At 43.9% G+C, this 17155-nt stretch overlaps 1 protein-coding gene across 1 annotated transcript; it reads right to left on the bottom strand.

The window, feature by feature from the left end:
* Positions 1-93: 93 nt before the first annotated feature.
* BAP1 (BRCA1 associated deubiquitinase 1) lies at positions 94-17119 on the bottom strand. The gene is made up of 17 exons (XM_079967231.1): positions 16958-17119; positions 15058-15087; positions 14807-14861; positions 13893-14025; positions 12578-12697; positions 11760-11821; positions 11534-11676; positions 10228-10306; positions 9574-9697; positions 8578-8725; positions 7754-7938; positions 6884-7017; positions 5817-6289; positions 4355-4515; positions 3674-3766; positions 3136-3208; positions 94-2641 (listed from the first exon to the last, which is right to left on the bottom strand). Exons 1-17 carry the CDS (start codon positions 16992-16994, stop codon positions 2508-2510), a joined length of 2184 nt encoding a protein of 727 aa, XP_079823357.1. The 5' UTR covers positions 16995-17119; the 3' UTR covers positions 94-2507.
* Between the last annotated feature and the right edge of the window lie 36 nt (positions 17120-17155).

Below are 17155 nucleotides of genomic sequence, written 5' to 3'. Positions count from 1 at the left end.
GGTGTACTTGCTAAGATGTATAGTGACAAAAGCATTTCTGTTTTTGCAAGTATAGAGACAAAATTTAAGTTTTAAGGTCTGACCAGAGAAATCTTCAGATGGGTATACATTTTATTTTCTGACCCAGAACTGGTATTTACAGCACTTGAAACTGACAAAACAAAAGACAGTTGATTCTGTCAACATATAAAAAATAATAATTCTACAGTCAGCATCTGTACATATTTTCAGAGAAAGCAAATGCAGTTCTGCTCTCAGCTGCACTACCATCTCAGGAATCACTGGGTGTCCTTTCACTCCTCAGCTTGTGGTCTTCTTTTGCTTTCCACTAATCATTTCTGGTATTACAAAAGAAGACTCAACTATACATGTTCATGGAATGAGTTTCAGCAAAAGAGAATTTTTTCCAGAAATCCTATGATAGCCTATGACTACCAGCAAGCATAGCCTACAGCAAACTTGCAGGTGGGTCCTGGTCTCTCTCTTCAATATGAACGCTGCTGCATTTACCATGTACAGTCAAGCTTCGTTTGTCGAAAGTAATCCATTCCAGAAGCCTCTTCGGCTTCTGAAATGTTCAGCAACCAAGGCACGGCTTCCGATTGATTGCAGGAGCTTCCTGCACTCAAGCAGAAGCCGCATTCGGCTTCCGAAAAATGTTTGAAAACCAGAGCATTTACTTCCAGGTTTTTGGTGTTCGGGTGCCGAATCATTAAAAAATGGAGCCATTCAGGAACTGAGGTTTGTACTCTATTTTCACAGGACACAGTAGACAAGAAGGTCTCAGGTCGGCTGTGGTGGCAGTAGAGCTGCCGTGCTGATTATCCAGCTTGCCTATCTTTTACCATTAAGCCTGCTGCTGCAGCAAAAGACTGGCAATGAGGTAGAACTGGGGGGGGGGGGGGGGATTGTACACCCTTGCTGGCAAGTAGCAGCAGCAGAGGGTGACTGAGTATGCAGGTGTAGGGCTGCTGAGCAGTGTCCACAATCCCAGGTATACCTGCACACTGATGATCCAGCTGTCTCTGCCTTGGCCATCACCCATGCTAAAGGCATAACTCCTCCCTCGTTGATCACTGCCACCACTGCTGAGAAAACTACTACTTCTTGCCCTGTCTCACTTTTCACTATAAAAGCATACAAGGAAAACCAATTATCCAACGGTAGCCCTTTCATCAACAGTCTGCTTCCTGTCTGTGCCTCAGAAGTGTTAACAACCCATAAAAAGGGTCACTTCACATTCACTGGCAGCAGTGAAGGAGCTGCTTTTCTGGGGCTTCTTCCTTTATTCCACTTGCCACATGCATTGGGGAATCACACAGAGAGACCACTGTCATGATTCCTACCCACCTGATTTTTTTTGGTGGTCTAACAGTTCCAGAGAGCAAAGAGAAAACAGAACAAATACCTATGTTACTTCTAGCATATCATGACACTAATCCACCCATTTCAACTGTTTGTCTCAGCATTGCTTTAACTTCATAAAGGGTGGTTTTATGCAGCATAATCTGAGCAAAAGCCAAGGGACTTTCAAGGGGGACCTGAGGCTACAGTTTATCAACCCCCAAGATCAGGAAGGGGGAAATAATCTCGTATGATTGATCATTCTGATCCTTTTCTGTGCATGGCTAACAAACAGAAAAATATAACAGAAAGCAGCACACACTTCAAGGTATACACCCCTATAAATTGTGAGTCACACTGTGTCCTTACTTTGGGCACCCACCGCCCGTTTCAGAAATTCCTCTCCCTGTTCCTGCAACAACTGAAGAAACCACCCAGAGAAACATTAACAGGACTGATACTGAACTGAAAGACCTTCTGCAAAGGAGGAGCAAAGAAGCCTGACCTTCAAGTGGACAGCATCCCTTCCAATGCACATAATAGATTCCTGGAAAAGGGTAGATGGCCACCTGTAGTCTACTACAATGATAATATGGCTCAGAAAAAATATATATACATTTTAATACAGAAAATAGATAATAGCCTCCCAGGAGAACCCAGAGCCATCGGCACTGGCCAGAAACAATACATAGCCAGTTCCTTTTTTGCTGGGAAAACTGAACCCAACACCACACCAACTCCTGCTGCAATGCCCTTCTAGAAGGTGGCAGGAATTTGGTTTCTCCTTTTCCAATAATCTCCCTACAGAGCTTCTGAAGGATGCCATTGGCTACTGCAAGATATACTGCAGACGGATTTAGGACACTGAGTAGCAAATTCAAGTGCTGTGTTAAGTAGGATCCTCAAGTGGTCCTGGTCCTTAGGGTTTGGAGAAAAGTTACACTGGAATGCCCACATAGTCACCACCATTAAGAGGAACATCTACAGCCCATTTGAATGCAGGTGGATTTGCATGTAACATTACACTAACACTGATTATTTGAACAGAGATGTTCAGTGCAAAGCCCGTCTCCTGGGCACTGCCCAGCTGGTAGAGCCTGAAATGTGCACCAGATGACCAAAGTGACAAGCAGTGAACACAACGTACTGTCCAAAGGCCGGTGCTACTGACGCTTGGCTTTATACGGCCGGGAACGTTTCCGCCGGTCAGGCTTCCGCTGCTTGTGGAGACGCCCAATGCTGACCCCTTGCCGCCTACGCACAGAGATGTTCTGTTCAACAAGGCTAGCCAACATTCCTGCAGGAAGAGAGTTTGAAAGGTTAGCTAAAGAGAAACAATTGTTATGCAGTTAGGAATGTTCTTTCCTTTTTAGCCACTTCAAAACACAAATTCTAGGGAAATAGCTTTACTTGCCAAACAAAAGTCTTGGGACCTTAAACCAAAGATTTATTGTAGCATAAAGGTTGGTGAACTAAAGCTTCCATAGCCAGTCCTCTAAAGATTACAATATTCATATTTAAGGTGCATTTTAAGACATACTGTCCTTCAAAGTAAACTATACAAGTCTTCAATTCTGTACCAGAGGGACGGTTAGATAGTCAGGAGCATTATATGGATAATCAGGAATTATTTAAAAAAGCATGCCCAAACATGGAAACTCTTCAAAGGTCCGCTTTCTGGATACTGCCTTCAAAGGGAGGAGATTTAGAATCAAAGCTGCAGTTTCCAAAATGCAAGTGAAGACCAAAAGAACAGTCCCTGATGCCAGGACTGCTCAACAGGCATCTTACCTTCTTGTGCCAGCATAGAGATAAAGGTGCATATGAATTCATCATAATTGTGAGTTCTTCTCTGGTCATCAATCTAAGGGGAAGAGTCAGTAAGGTGGAAGAGAATTATCACTTCAGCAGTTATAGTCAAAGCAGCCAAGAGAAAATGTTTGCCAATGTTAACTTTCATGTTGCTGACTGGCAGTATATGTGAATTAGGTCTACTGTATCTTATCCAAAATAAGCTTGGGAAATTATATCCAGTGGCACACCAGTGCCCACAAATGAAGAACTATGGCAAAGCCCCATTTTCTCCAGTTTTTAGTAGATGTATAATAAGTAATAGACAATGAGATTTCCAGCTTCAGGCAAGAGGCACTGTGCAAATATTACTAACCCAGCCAAAAAAGCAGTAGCTTAGCATCATGAATGGACTCCTGGTATGATGTATTCTGATTTTGCTTTTCTGAAGACTTCTTTTCATATCAGAAACTGTGGTCATGGTGAAGGAAAGTCATCTCATGATTACCCCCCAAGATGAAACACCCTGCTAGAATACCTTGAACTTCTTCCTTTTCTCTATCTCCTCCTTTAAACAGGCTTCATAGTTAGCTATTTCGGCTTCCACACATTTCAGCAGTGCCAGCAGCTCCTGCCAGAGCCAAAACAGGGACATATGAACACACCCAATCCCCAACAGTGTTTTCTCGACTTGCAAAGTCAGCAGAAAAAACAACGCACCATCTAGAACAATCTCACATGAAGCACAAAGAACATCTCATAGCTTCAGTGCCAGACCAGGGCATTTTGTAACTCATAGAGTAGCTCCCCGGGCGGCGGGTACTCAGTCCAGAAACCATATTAAGAGAGGCTGCAACGGGGGGAAGTTGTTCTACCTAACGGCAGCAAGGAAGAAGGGGAAAAAGCCACCAGCAGTAATGTAGGAAATTAACAAGCTGCAAGGTTTAGTGTTACACAGTCTCATAGACCTTGGACTGTCTGAAGCAGGCATCCCCAATCCTTCAGCCCTCCAGATGTTTTTGACTACAATTCCCATCATCCCTGACCACTGGTCCTGTTGGCTATCATGGGAATTGTAGGCCAAAACATCTGGAGGGCCACAGGTTGGGGATGCCTGGTCTGAAGCATAACTGTGAGGAATTGCAGCATCTAAAACTCATACTACCAACGGGTATCAGCTGTCTTGGGGAGGGAGGGGAGCAGGGGTAGAAATGCTTACTTTAGGAGAATACTTTTCCCCACAAGGGAGATCACCAGACCGACCAAGTCCAGCCTTCTCCTTGCTGTCATTTGCTTCACTTGAGTCTCTCTCTTCTAGTTTGACAGTGGACTGAAGCTCTTCACTGGATTTGCTAGAAGATGAGGAGTTTTTCCCACCATCTGGTATCAGTGGAGAAGAGAGCAAAAAGGAGGAATGCTGCAGGAGAGTTGGACTAGGTGACCCTTGGGGTCCCTTCCAACTTTACAATTCTAACACACAGGGTGGATTCATCTTATTAAAACCATTGTATACCACTTTTCATTTCAAAGAAATACCAAAGTAGTTTACAAAATAAAACACAGCTGCATATAAGCACAACATAACAATAAAACATCAACATCAAATCAAGTAGCCAGAAATGCCAGGAAGTGACATTAACATTTAGGAAAATACACAAATGGTTTAAGTACTTCTGTAGTGTTTAAATACATGTTTTGAGCACAGGTCATACTCATATTCCTCCTTTGAGAACTATCCCATGCATAGTCCTAGGCCAAGGCTATAGTCACATCAAGTCAACACTGGGCCCTTCTATAGGGATTACTCATAAGCATATGCCTTGCTTCGACACAGTTCACACATGCTTTGGGAGGAGAGAAGTTGTGAAGATTATCTGATAGTACTTTGGCTCTGCTTCCAGAATCAGCAATGAGCCAGACTCTTAGTGATGGAAAAAGGAACTCTGGAAAAAGGAAGAGCAGACTTTTGCTGTAATGCTCTCACCAACAAACTGCAGAAGTTAGGGGAACCTCCACAATATATGCCATATTCATAATCATTGCCCACCAAACTGCAGGTTCATCCCTACACCCAAAAAAGCTTTTAAAGGCGCCTAGCAAAAAAACCCCACATGGGCCTTTTTCTCTGTAACCTGGCAGGTTTCAAACCTAAGAGTACCTCTATATGCTGTTTTCATAAACGTCATCCCTTTAAAAAACAGGAAAAATTAAGTGAGCCTTTTAACTTTTCTAAACAAAACCTGTCCTTGCAGTTTCTCCTTCTGAAGTTTGGCAGGATTCATCTCCTTAGAAGAGACTATCATGCCTGCAAATTTCATCCAATTCTACCCAAAATTAACACATACATAGATGGTTCCTCTTGGGGTGGGTGTGTTTAAACTTTAAATGTGCCTAGCATGAAAACTCATTGTCCTATGTTTCTATAAGATGGAAAACTTCTGAATCAGGATTTGAACAGAGAACTGAAATGGATAGCCTCCAAATCACTCTCGACTGAACTGGGTTTTGAACTGAATCAGGATCAGCACACCCCTACCAAACAGCTTTTTGTTCTATTCTTATGCCTTTGGTATCTAACTGGAAACCATTGGTCATTCTCTCACTGCTCATCATAGAGTCAGAACCGTCTGCTCCAGTAGTTACAGGAGTACAGGGGCTACAGCCCTTCCCCTGAACCTTACCTGTTATAGTAAGTGGGCAGAAAACCCCATCCTCTGTGAGGTGCAGCAAGCCTGTGCTGATGATAGGCCCCAAATCCCTCACAGCTCGATTGTAGCGTATACAGTCCACACGCAGAAGGCTATCCTCCTCCCCAAACAGCACCTTGGAGATGTGAGAGGTGACAGGGCTGGAGGGACGAGTAGGGTTGGCTGAGCGGATGGGGGAGCGGAGTGGGGAATTGAAGGCACTCCCAATCTCTGAGGCAGTGTCCGTACTCTCATTGCTGGGTGTAGGAGATGGTTGGGAATGGGCAACAGCAGCAACAGCAGTGCCTCCACTGCTGGTCTTGATTGACAGGGGGATGGAGAGATCCTTCTGTGTTTCCTTGAGCTTCTCAGTTAGGACATTAATAGTGTTGGGCTGCAGCATGGAGAGCTGGCCATCTGCACTCCCCACCAGGGGCTCCTGCTTCACTGGGCCCTTCCGCTTGTATCTGTTCAAGATTGGGGAACAAGAGAGGAAGATCAATTGAGAATGATTGAAGGGCAATAGGAGCAGAAAATATCAGCCATAACAGGTCTGATGGAAACAATCAAAACATCACAGTATTCCATATTCACATTCAGTAATATACAATTTAAAAATGCAGAACACCAGGAGTCTCTACTGTAAAGGATTTGTCTGTTTGTTTAAATCAGTGTTTCCCAAACTTGTGTCTCCAGCTGTTTTTGGACTACAATTCCTGTCATCCTTGCTCACTGGTCCTACTAGCTAGAGATGATGGGAGTTGTAGTCCAAAACCATCTAGAGACCCAAGTTTGGGAAACTCTAGTTTAAACAGTTTGTATCCCACTTTTCACCAGGTAGGTCTCAAATCAGCTTACAACAATAGAATACGCAAAATTTAAAACAATTAAACCTCTGAAATTTAAAATCTCCTTTCACAAGGGAGTGAGGCTTCAAATCAAAGCCAAATATAGCAACTGAAAATGCTGGTTTTGAAAAATAATCACTGACTTGCATTGAAAAGCTCCCACCCTCTATTCTATGCCTATAGAGGAGAAAAGGGAGAATGAATCACCATTACCTCATGGTGGGATTGGCATTGCAAACTTCCTCCTCCTCCTCCTCATCATAGTCATCCTCCTCGTCCGAGTACTGCTGGTGCTGCCGTACTGGGACCCGGCTCCGGCCCACTCCTGCTGCAAGGTCCTCTTCCTCCTGCATTGCATATCAGAACACACCTTAGGAATGCAATCTGGGAGGATCTACTGCCCTCAAAAGCCCCTCATTTAACCAACAGTCCTTCGCAAAGAAATATCCCAGGCATCACCCGAGCCCTGAGAAACCAGCTTTTTAAGCCCATATCTGTAGTGCCAAATTTCTCATTAAAATAGCTCAAAAATGGCAAAAAATAAATAAATGTGATCTTGCCGAATAAGCTCAACAACAGAAAAAGCTTAACAACCTTTCTGTCTCTATTTTCACTGATTGAAATATGGGAACCCTAGATCAGGCCAATGGCCCATCCTGTTCTCCCAGTGACTAACTAGATGCTCACAGAAAGCAGGATATGAGCTCTCATGTCCCACTTGTACTTCCCAGCAACTGATATTCAGAGACAGAGATGGCTATTCCGACAGAACACAGCCACGGTGCTTAGCAGCCACTGACAGCCATTTATTCACAACATAGGAATGTTCCTACTTCATACCCACTAATGGACAAGCTAAGAGCCAGTGGAACTTCAGTGGAACAACCTACAAAGCAATGGCAGCCACCTATGTAGAAAAGCTTTAAAAAATAAATAAATACCGAAGGGAGATTCTCATGTTAACGATTTGTTTCAATTTGGCATGTAAAAGAAAGCTTGACAACAAGTCACTGTCAACTGGAGATTCGTAAACCAGAAACTTGAATGAGATACTTGTGTTCAGCATAGCTCCCCTATACTTACTTGCATGGGTGACTTGGCATAATTGTGGTTATCCAGGAAAGCTGGCAGTCTCTGCATAATAGGGCTAGGGTTGGCCAGTGCCCCATTGATGCTGCTCACAGGTAGCTTATTGCCCAGCTTGGATTTGCTTGGAGGGCTCTGGGTTGATGAAGGCTGATCCTGGCCTCCAGACTCCTCAGTGCTCTCTGGAAAGAACACCTCTCTTTTATTTTCCCATTTGAGAGCATTTACACTTGCTTAGTGAGTAAATGCATACACCTCCAATGAGACATTTTCAGATGCACTGAGCAAGCACTCCATTCCAGAACACCACACGCTTACCCCAAATCCAACAAAGGCAAACAGAGACACTTAAATCTGATACAAATGCCTACAATTTGCAACCCTGTTTTTGCACTAAGGGACGGGCTAAAGCAGGCATGGCCAAACCTGGCCCTTCAGATGTTTTGGGACAACTCCCATCATCCCTAGCTAACAGGACCAGTGGTCAGGGATGATGGGAAATGTAGTCCCAAAACAGCTGGACGGCCAAGTTTGCCCATCACTGGGCTAAAGTATTATTTATTTATTTTGTTTAAATAGTAAAATCAGGCTCTCAGTGGCTTTCACTTAGTGAATGGATCCTTAATAAGCCAAGTTTATTTTGTTACATTTCTACTCCACCCTTCCTCCCAAAGGAGCCCAGGGTGGCAAACATCAGAATGATAAAATAAATAAACACACACACACTTACAAACAGTTAAAAACATCTAAAAACATATCCCATTCTGAGCATGGTTCTTTGTTCTCCGCACTCCACACCCCCCTTCTACATTTCCCCATACCTGCTTGTGAGCTCTCGGGGACCAGCTGCACTCGCCCCAGTGGCAGGGCGGTGGGGGGTTTGCTGTTTGCTGACTTTGGCTCTTCAGAAGCCTGGGCCTCCAGGAATTTCTGGGTGTGGACCAGCTCTGGTTGCGTCACACGGATTAGCTGGTGAGGAAAGAATATAGATAGAACAAAGCAATTCACAAAAAGGAAAAACCCACAGACACAGAAGGAAAGCAATGAAGTTCCCATCTACATGTCAGTTCCCAGTTAACATGCTTCCTTAATGAAAAGGCCAGCCAGGAGTGGGGAGGAGGAGGATAACCATGTAACCTCTTGCACTATTTATTTATTTCTGCTATTACTGAATTATATGGGGCTGCTGCCACTGCTCACTCTGATCACCAACCCCCCAACCACCATCCTTTCTTCCCCCACCTGACCAAACACCCCACTCCCTCTCCATAGCCCCGCTTCCCTCACAGCTCATTAAACGTTTAATGGAGGGAAGGACGCCAAACCACTCTCTGAAGTGCTTCCCAACCACCTTTAAACACCACTTCGGCAAAGGGGGAGGGAAACAGTGAGAGAAACAGCTCTCTGAGCCTTCCCCACATTAAACATGACTCCTTCCTTAGCATCTCACATGGGCTGTACAGCAACTTACTTGCTCAGCTGCCTGCTGCACTCTTGTACATAATACAAGCCATAATACAGTGTGGCACTTACAAACACGTAGTACAGAAAGACTTTGGTTCAAGCAATGATTTAGAAAGGATTCATTTTGGTTCCCACGCCAGGCTCAGAGGCCAGCCCACAGAGGGCCTTCCCTGAATTCTATACATACAGAAGTCATCTTCCAGTGTTTCTAAATTGAGGGAAAGTGGGTGAAAAATGTATACAATCTGCAGCCCCAGTAATGGTTCAACAACATCAGTCTTGTACACAGACATACAGATAGCCAGAAGCAGTCAAGAGAAGAGATTCAATTACTAGGCTCATCCCAAACTTACCTGCTGCAAAGCCTCTAATACAGTTTGCCGGTTCATCTTCAAGATATGCAGCTTGGATTCATACTTCATCCTCCTGTCAGGCACGACTGCCATCAAGTTAAAGCGGATGTCATGATATGGCTCCCTGCAGGAAGACAGCATCAAGTGCTAAGCGCCCCAATTCAAAGAACAGGGTGAGTCTTTGAAAAGAGGACCCATGGAACATGTGTACTCTGTATCCACAGGGCCTCTTTTAAAGGACTCACCCTGTATTTGCAGCAGTATATTTCCCTCTGTCACACAATGCTAACATCACAGTGTATGGCACTGAATGGACAAAACTATTGGAGTGCAGGTGCAACATGTCTTAGGACCAGAAGACGGCCTTCCGGAGAAAGCTGAACCAAAGCAGGATCTACAGAATGTGAGATCCCAGGAGAAAGACTTGTCTCTTCTGAATCACACCCTCCTAACTTATCACAGGATCCTAACTAAACATGACAGCTATGCAACATCCCAAGTAACAGAGGCACTATGCCTCTGAATGACTGCACATAGACTCACGAGCAGGAGACTGCTAATGCGCACATGTCATGCTCATGGGCTTCTCATAGGCATCTGGCTGGCCACCATAAGAACAAGGTCTTCCTATGCTATGGCACTTTGATCATTTACCCTGCTGTGGCAAGTCCAATTCTCTCCATGATCACTCTTCGAGCTTTGTCTGTCCATTCCTCCTCTTCTGCCCACGGCCCTGAAAAAGCAATAGGTAAATGTAGAAAGAAAGAAAGAAAAGGTCCCTGCTATCAAATCAAATCAGATTAAATGCTAACAGATTAAATGAGCTTGAACTGCATACGCAACAGGGTGTGTAAAGGTGGTTCAGTTAAGGTAAAGAAATCCATCGCAAGACCTATCATGTACAACAACCCTTGGGAATGAGCTCACCTGAGCTTCCCATGTGGTTGGCTAGATTCATCCATGCTACCTGCAAAGTCAACTTACAAAATAAATGTAAATTGTCCCCCTTTAAGCTGTTTATTTCAGCCTAACCCTGAGACCCAGAACAGGTTATCAAATCTAAAGAAAATAAAAACCCAGAAACACATTCAGATTAAAAACCAAACCACTCCTTCCCATTGTATCCAGGTGCTTTCTAATGCTGTTCTCCTACTCAACCATTTGCAGAGGTTACCAGAGTAAGGCATTTCCGCCCATTCTCTCTCCTCACACCCCCAAGATGTAACAAAATATACCCAGAAATCCTTAGATATGATGTTGCCTCCAGTCATGATTCAGTCCCACTCTTTAACGAGTTCCCCAAGGTACATCTATTTCCTAGACCTTTGCTAATTCATAGTTTACTTTTCTTCCGACCTCTTCTCTTGCCCACTTTCTTTTCTTTTTTCACATGTGCCCATCTACGTAGATAAGTTTGCACACAGTTCTGCTATCGTTTATTTTACTTACTGCAATGATTTAATGCAGTAAGAGTGCTCTGATGGTGTTTCCTGCTTGGCAGGGGGTTGGACTCGATGGCCCTTGTGGTCTCTTCCAACTCTATGATTCTATGATTCTAATGTATTTCTTTCCTGCCTCACCAGAAGAATTTGCAGAGTAATAATACAACAAATACAAAATATACCAAAAACATCTGAAAAGAGCAACTGCGAGCAAATGAACAGTAGGACTAAAACTGCAAACACAGCCTCCCTCCTGCAATTCCTGCAGCCAAGCTGGTGCCGAATATATTGCTCTGTTTTCCTTTGGACCACATCAGCGAGGCCGAGAGAGGTGTTCTTGTCCTCTGGGCAGCCCAGGACTTCCATTAACACACTTCCCAGGCATACAACTCAGAGATGCACCCTACCGTCTCTCAAGAAAGATGGGTGCCAACAACATTTTTGATTACTCCAAATAACTTGCAGCCAGACCAACATTTTTAGTTTTTCAGATAAGCACAGTAGGTGGAGTCCCTTACCATGGTCAATGGGATAAACCTTCAGGCCATCCAGCTCAAAGAGTCTCCCCTTAATGGGAACGTAGCTGACAAAGTGAAAAGCCTCCATGGTTCGCACCGCACTGATCCCATTCTGTTTCTCTGGCAAATGCCGGGGCTCTGGCCTACCAAAAAACCAACAGACAAGAAGTCAGAATAGATGTGGTCTATTTTGCAGCAAGCATTTTTGCGTTGTGATCCCACTTACCTAGCATGACTGTTGTGGGCCTTGGCCAGTTCTGGGGCATTTCCAATGGCATAGCCTTTGCTCTGTGGGGAGGAAACAGAGCAAAAAGATAAGATAGCTTTATTTTCACTAGAGACCTTTATCAGGCAAGGAAGCCCCCCCCCCAATGCCACCTCCCTTCGTGATTGAATTCAGAATGGCATAGCTTGGTCACCACTCCAGCTAGCCAGGAGGACTACTCTCTAAGTAAAAGCTAAGTAAAATTTACTTAGAAATAATCTGCATGAGTTTTGCGAGACAACTACAACCACAGTTTGATCAGACAATATGGAGATTAAGTCATACTGGCTGGGAAAGAAGACACTACAAAGAAAGGATGTTTTATAAAAGCACTTGGGGAGATCAGAAGATTACAGTGATTTTAGATTTAAAAAGGTAAAGGACCCCTGACAGTTAAGTCCAGTCGCAAATGACTCTGGGTTTGCGGCGCTCATCTCGCTTTACTGGCCGAGGGAGCTAACATTTGTCCGCAGACAATTTTTCTGGGTCACGTGGCCAGCATGACTAAGCCACTTCTGGCGAAACCTGAGCAGCGCATGGAAACATGCGTTTACCTTCCCACCGGAGCGGTACCTATTTATCTACTTGCACTTTGACGTGCTTTCAAACTGCTAGGTTGGCAGGAGCTGGGACTGAGCAACGGGAGCTCACCCCATTGCTGGGATTCAAACGGCTGACCTTCCGATCGGCAAGCCCTAGGCTCAGTGGTTTAGACCACAGCACTACCCGCATCCCAATTTCAGATTATCCCACCCTCAATGCACCCTGCTGCATCATACCTCTGGACTAAACCCTTTTGTGAACTCCTTCATTCGGCTCAGAGTTGGCCCCAAGTCTACACTGTTGCAGTTCAGGAGGACACTCAACAACGCGTGTGTGGCACAAGAATTGGGGATCAGCTATAAAACATAATATTTACAAACATTTTGAAAAACAAAGCAATGAAACAGTCATCAACACTAAACATAAATCTACCAGTGTAGCTATTGATGCCTACAAGCTAAACATATGGTTCTTAATGCATGGTAATGGTTAGAGGTCGCAGTCAAAACTGGAAGGAATCAAAACACCATAGAATTCAACTCCCTGATGCAAGGCCCACACACCTAAAAATATCAACCTACACAAATCAGACCACGTTAGTAACAATGACACCCTTATTCAAGAGAAGTTTTGACAGAGAAAGTCACTGAAGTAAGCACACCAAGGTGCTAACAGATAACACCCACTGTATTGACTTGTTTGTCCCCAGTTGTGTTAGATGGTGACTGAGGAGTGTGCAAGACAGCTAAATCAGAAAGCTGTAATACCTTTGGAATAGTTCAACCCACAAGAAAACAGGAGCCTACTAACAGATGTTTCATTTTCAGTATATTCTTCTGAATCATTTCCATCTTCAGCATAAATCATGCTGAAAGTATATATTACAAGCAGATCTGAACATGCTAAGCAGAGATAGAAATTTGACTTATGATATCAATTCAATTGTATGTTTTGGTTTTTTTTGTCTGCGAGTTTCGGATTTCAGTGAATATTTTAGGTATCTAGCTAAGAAACCAGCAGATACACAAGGAGGGAAAGATACTGGCTTGGTTCTGTCATCACAACCTTAGTCTGATAAACCATGGGGATGTGTTGTCTGAACCAGGCCACAGTGAAGGGCAGTTTTATGGAAATGGACAGAGTAAATAAAGTAATAAGTTAAGTAACTGAAGGTAAGTAAGAAATTGTGGTTATGGCAGGCTCTGGGAATTAATGAATGAATACCAACACAAGGGCTGGAAGGTGAAATTCCCTACTCTGAATATGAGGATGCTCTATTCTGTAACCAAGTTATGAAATAAGACTTGGAGCCTTCCATCATGGAAGGCCATATCCCTGATCTCAAATTGGCTGTAGTCAACTGTGGTCACTCAGTGATGAGGAGTTGACACTCTGCACATACTCAAAAGCAGTCTTCTTGAACAGTAATTCACATATTGCAGATTGGATCCTGGGGATTTGTTTTCAGTGCCAAGTATTAGACTGGCTCACATTAAACCCTGTCTCTACCCAACTGGGGAGATCCTTCTTTCTTCATCCATGTCAGCTCACCTGATGAGCAAAGAACATATTATTTACAATGTCATCATCAATCACTGATGTCTCATCTACCAGAGTTGAGACCTTCCGTCGTGATCGGCGCTCTTCAATCCATTTGAAAAGGAAGATAAACCCATAGACTGGCCTGAAGAAAAGAATGGAGACAGCAGGGCACCAATGAAGCTGTATCACTTTTGAAGCATTTATTTTAACAGTTCTCTAGTCATTCACACATGCCAGCCTAAGAGCTTCAGTCATTTAAACAATAACTATAGCTGGTAAAAGCAGTGGGGGAGTAGACAAAGTCAACCATACCACATTACAAATCCCCATTATTGCATCATTCCTGATACTCCCAAATAGTGACAGCGACCAACAGAAATAGCTACAATCTAACATAGACCTTGGGTTGTATTCAGCTAACTTTTACTCCAAGTAGACCCATTTAAATAACTGGACCTAAATTAGTAATGGTCATTAATTCGGGTAGGTTTACTCTGAATGAAAGTTAGTTATCTACATTTAATTGTCTATGCTTTACTCACTATTTTTGTACTACTCTAAGCTACAGCAGTCTTGTATTTAAACACTAACCTGGTTGCCATAGCTGACCAGGAATGCTACTATCTTCTAAGAAGGCTAGTAACTTGTATGTGCTTATTTACATGGTTGTACTGCATTACAGAAGGTTTGGCAGGGGTGGGAAACTAGATCTATTTGGTGGGTCAAATCTTTATCTCCCACACAGACCACGTTTGAGAGGTGTGAGAGCAAAAGCACAGCCACAAAGCACTGTTTATCCACTGATTGCCAAGCCCTTTGCTAAGCACTTATGGCTGAGCCAGATCTTTACACAATGTGATTATTCACAAACATCAGAAGGATATTTTGCCTTTCTCAAATCAATATAATGATTACTAACTTACCCTTGGCATTTGCTCTGTAAATCATAGATTTCTTCAACTTGCACCCCCTTAACACCTACAAGAAGATATAGCAGGAGTCACCATGTGGGAAGGAGCAGTCAAGGAATATTAGCAAGGTGATATCCAATGTTAGTCATAGAGTAGTCCAAATGAAACAAAAGGAATTAACTCAATTCATTTATTTCAGTGAGGCTACTCTGAATATGACTAACATTCAGTATCATTCATAGACTACCAGTTGCCATACTCACCAAAATCCTCTACTAACAGAGTGAAGAGCCCTACAAAAGAATACAAGACAGAAAATTACTTACTGACCAATTCATGTATTCTTCAGAAAGAAACTTTTAGCATTTATTTCACTATGAATGTTAAACGCAAAATCATGACTAGAAATTATTTAGTCATACTACTGGGCACCTTCATAAAGAATTCAGATGTGTAATATTATTTTTCACTTTTATATCCCACCGTTTCACCAAAGCGTTCACATTGATGTGGATGGATGAGAGAACAAACCTGTGAAGGTTGGTGGGTAACTGGTGCAAGGTCACTTGTAGAGCTTTGCAGCCTGAGTAAGGGTAAAAACCCACTTCTCATCAGCACAGCACGGGTAAGGCACAGGGGCTGAGGGCCAGAGGGCTGGCTAGCTGGGGGACAATTTCCAAAGTCAGATTGGATTATATTCTGAGCCAATCTATTTCTTGTTGGTTTGTTTTTTAAAGTAACTCTGGTTAATTTTTGAGCTAATCTAACACAAGCTAAACAGTGCAATAATTGGGACACATACTTAATTTTTTTCAGCTGTGGTGAAGCATACACTAGCTTGAAAAACAGACAGCATATACATGTTAATAATAAGTCTTTCCCCTGCAGAAGGCCTCAGCTGTTTTCTATAGAAAGCATCTATTGTTACAACAGTGTTGGCTGTTGTATTCTAGCATTCCACATTTCCAGAAAAATATGCGTCAACCTTACATGGTGCATCCTTCTAATTGGTTGGAATAAGGTACATTTCAAGCCTTACTCTCACTGTTTGTTATTAAGTATTTAGACTTCTTTCACATGAATCTGACAAGTAGAGTTCGATTTGTAGAAAGACAAAGACATGAGTTTTTTTATTTAGAAATGTTTATAAAGCACTTAATATTTTAAAAATCTAAGTCGTGTACCATCAATCAGCCTTTCTCAACCTTGGGCCCCCATATATTGTTGGACTGTAACTCTCATCATCCATAGCTAGCAGGACCAGTGGTCAGAGTTGATGGGAGTTGTAGTCCAACACTATCTAGTGACCCAAGGTAGAGTACAGCTGGCTTAAAGGTACCAAATATATAATTTAAAAAGAACAAAACCTACAAAACAGTAACGGAAAAGTGCATAAAATCAAATAAAACAGAAATCCAAAGAGTTCAAGCTTGTAAAACAGGGTCCAAACTTATGGGTCAAGGAAAGCCTGGCCAAAAGGATAAGTCTTCATAGGACATGTGAACCACATGATGGCTGCTGCTTCATGTGTGGCAGAGGGAAGGGCATTCCACATTACAGGGGCAGTACAACGGCATAAAAACGTGCCCTGTCAAAATGATGATAAAAGGGCTCCATTCAGCTGAAGGGCATACACATACGCAGACCAATATGAACCTGGTTTTGGACATCTCCAAATAGGCCACCATCTCACATCCAATGTTATGGGACCTAACATGCCTTGCTGCCCACTTATCTTGGGCAACCACAAGGCAACATATCATCAGGATATAAAGTCGCCTGCCATTGGGTGGCACAGCATAGACATTGCATGCCCCAACTCCTCCTGATGAATCCCCTTAAAAGTTATAGCCGCCCTCTGTGCACTGCCACACATAGGGACAGCCCAATTTTACCGCCAACCTCTCTCTCGCTATCAATGCACCCCACAAGAACAAGCTTTTAGCCACCACCCGCCTTAGCCAGGTATCCTAATCCACCACCCTCCCGATTCCCAAGTGGAGGGGGGGGAGAGAAGCAGCACATCTCTCTCCCCCTTCTCCGGGTCCACCCACCGCCCGCCCCCACCTCTTCATTGCCCCCACCTCCCCCCTCCCCTCCCCGAGGCCTCCCCCTCACGACCCCCCGGCGACCGCGGGGTGGGGGGCTCCCATATTCACTCACCAGGGTCGCTCTCCAGCTCCAGCCAGCCCTTATTCATCTTCCTCCTGGGTCAGGCCCCAGCGCCATGACCGGCCCCAGGCCCTTCACAGACCCACCTGCCCGCCCACCTCCAGCTTCGGCCACCCGCCACCGCCCGCCCTTTGAGAGGCTCCAATTTCACTCCGCCGCCACCTACAACAACAGGACCCCTCACGCTCA

The sequence above is a fragment of the Podarcis cretensis genome, assembly GCF_951804945.1.
Source record: "Podarcis cretensis genome assembly, chromosome: 2".
Classification (NCBI taxonomy): Eukaryota; Metazoa; Chordata; class Lepidosauria; order Squamata; family Lacertidae; genus Podarcis; species Podarcis cretensis.
This window is presented reverse-complemented; position numbering and strand designations above follow the sequence as displayed.

Excerpts from the sequence above, each read along its gene's own strand:
- BAP1 (XM_079967231.1), bottom strand. The coding sequence starts at position 16,994 with ATGAATAAGGGCTGGCTGGAGCTGGAGAGCGACCCTG. Across the intron at positions 9,698-10,227 it reads ATTGGACTTGCCACAGCAGG|GGAGCCATATCATGACATCC; the intron begins GTAAATGATCAA and ends GTCTTCCTGCAG. Across the intron at positions 6,290-6,883 it reads AATGCCAATCCCACCATGAG|ATACAAGCGGAAGGGCCCAG; the intron begins GTAATGGTGATT and ends AATCTTGAACAG.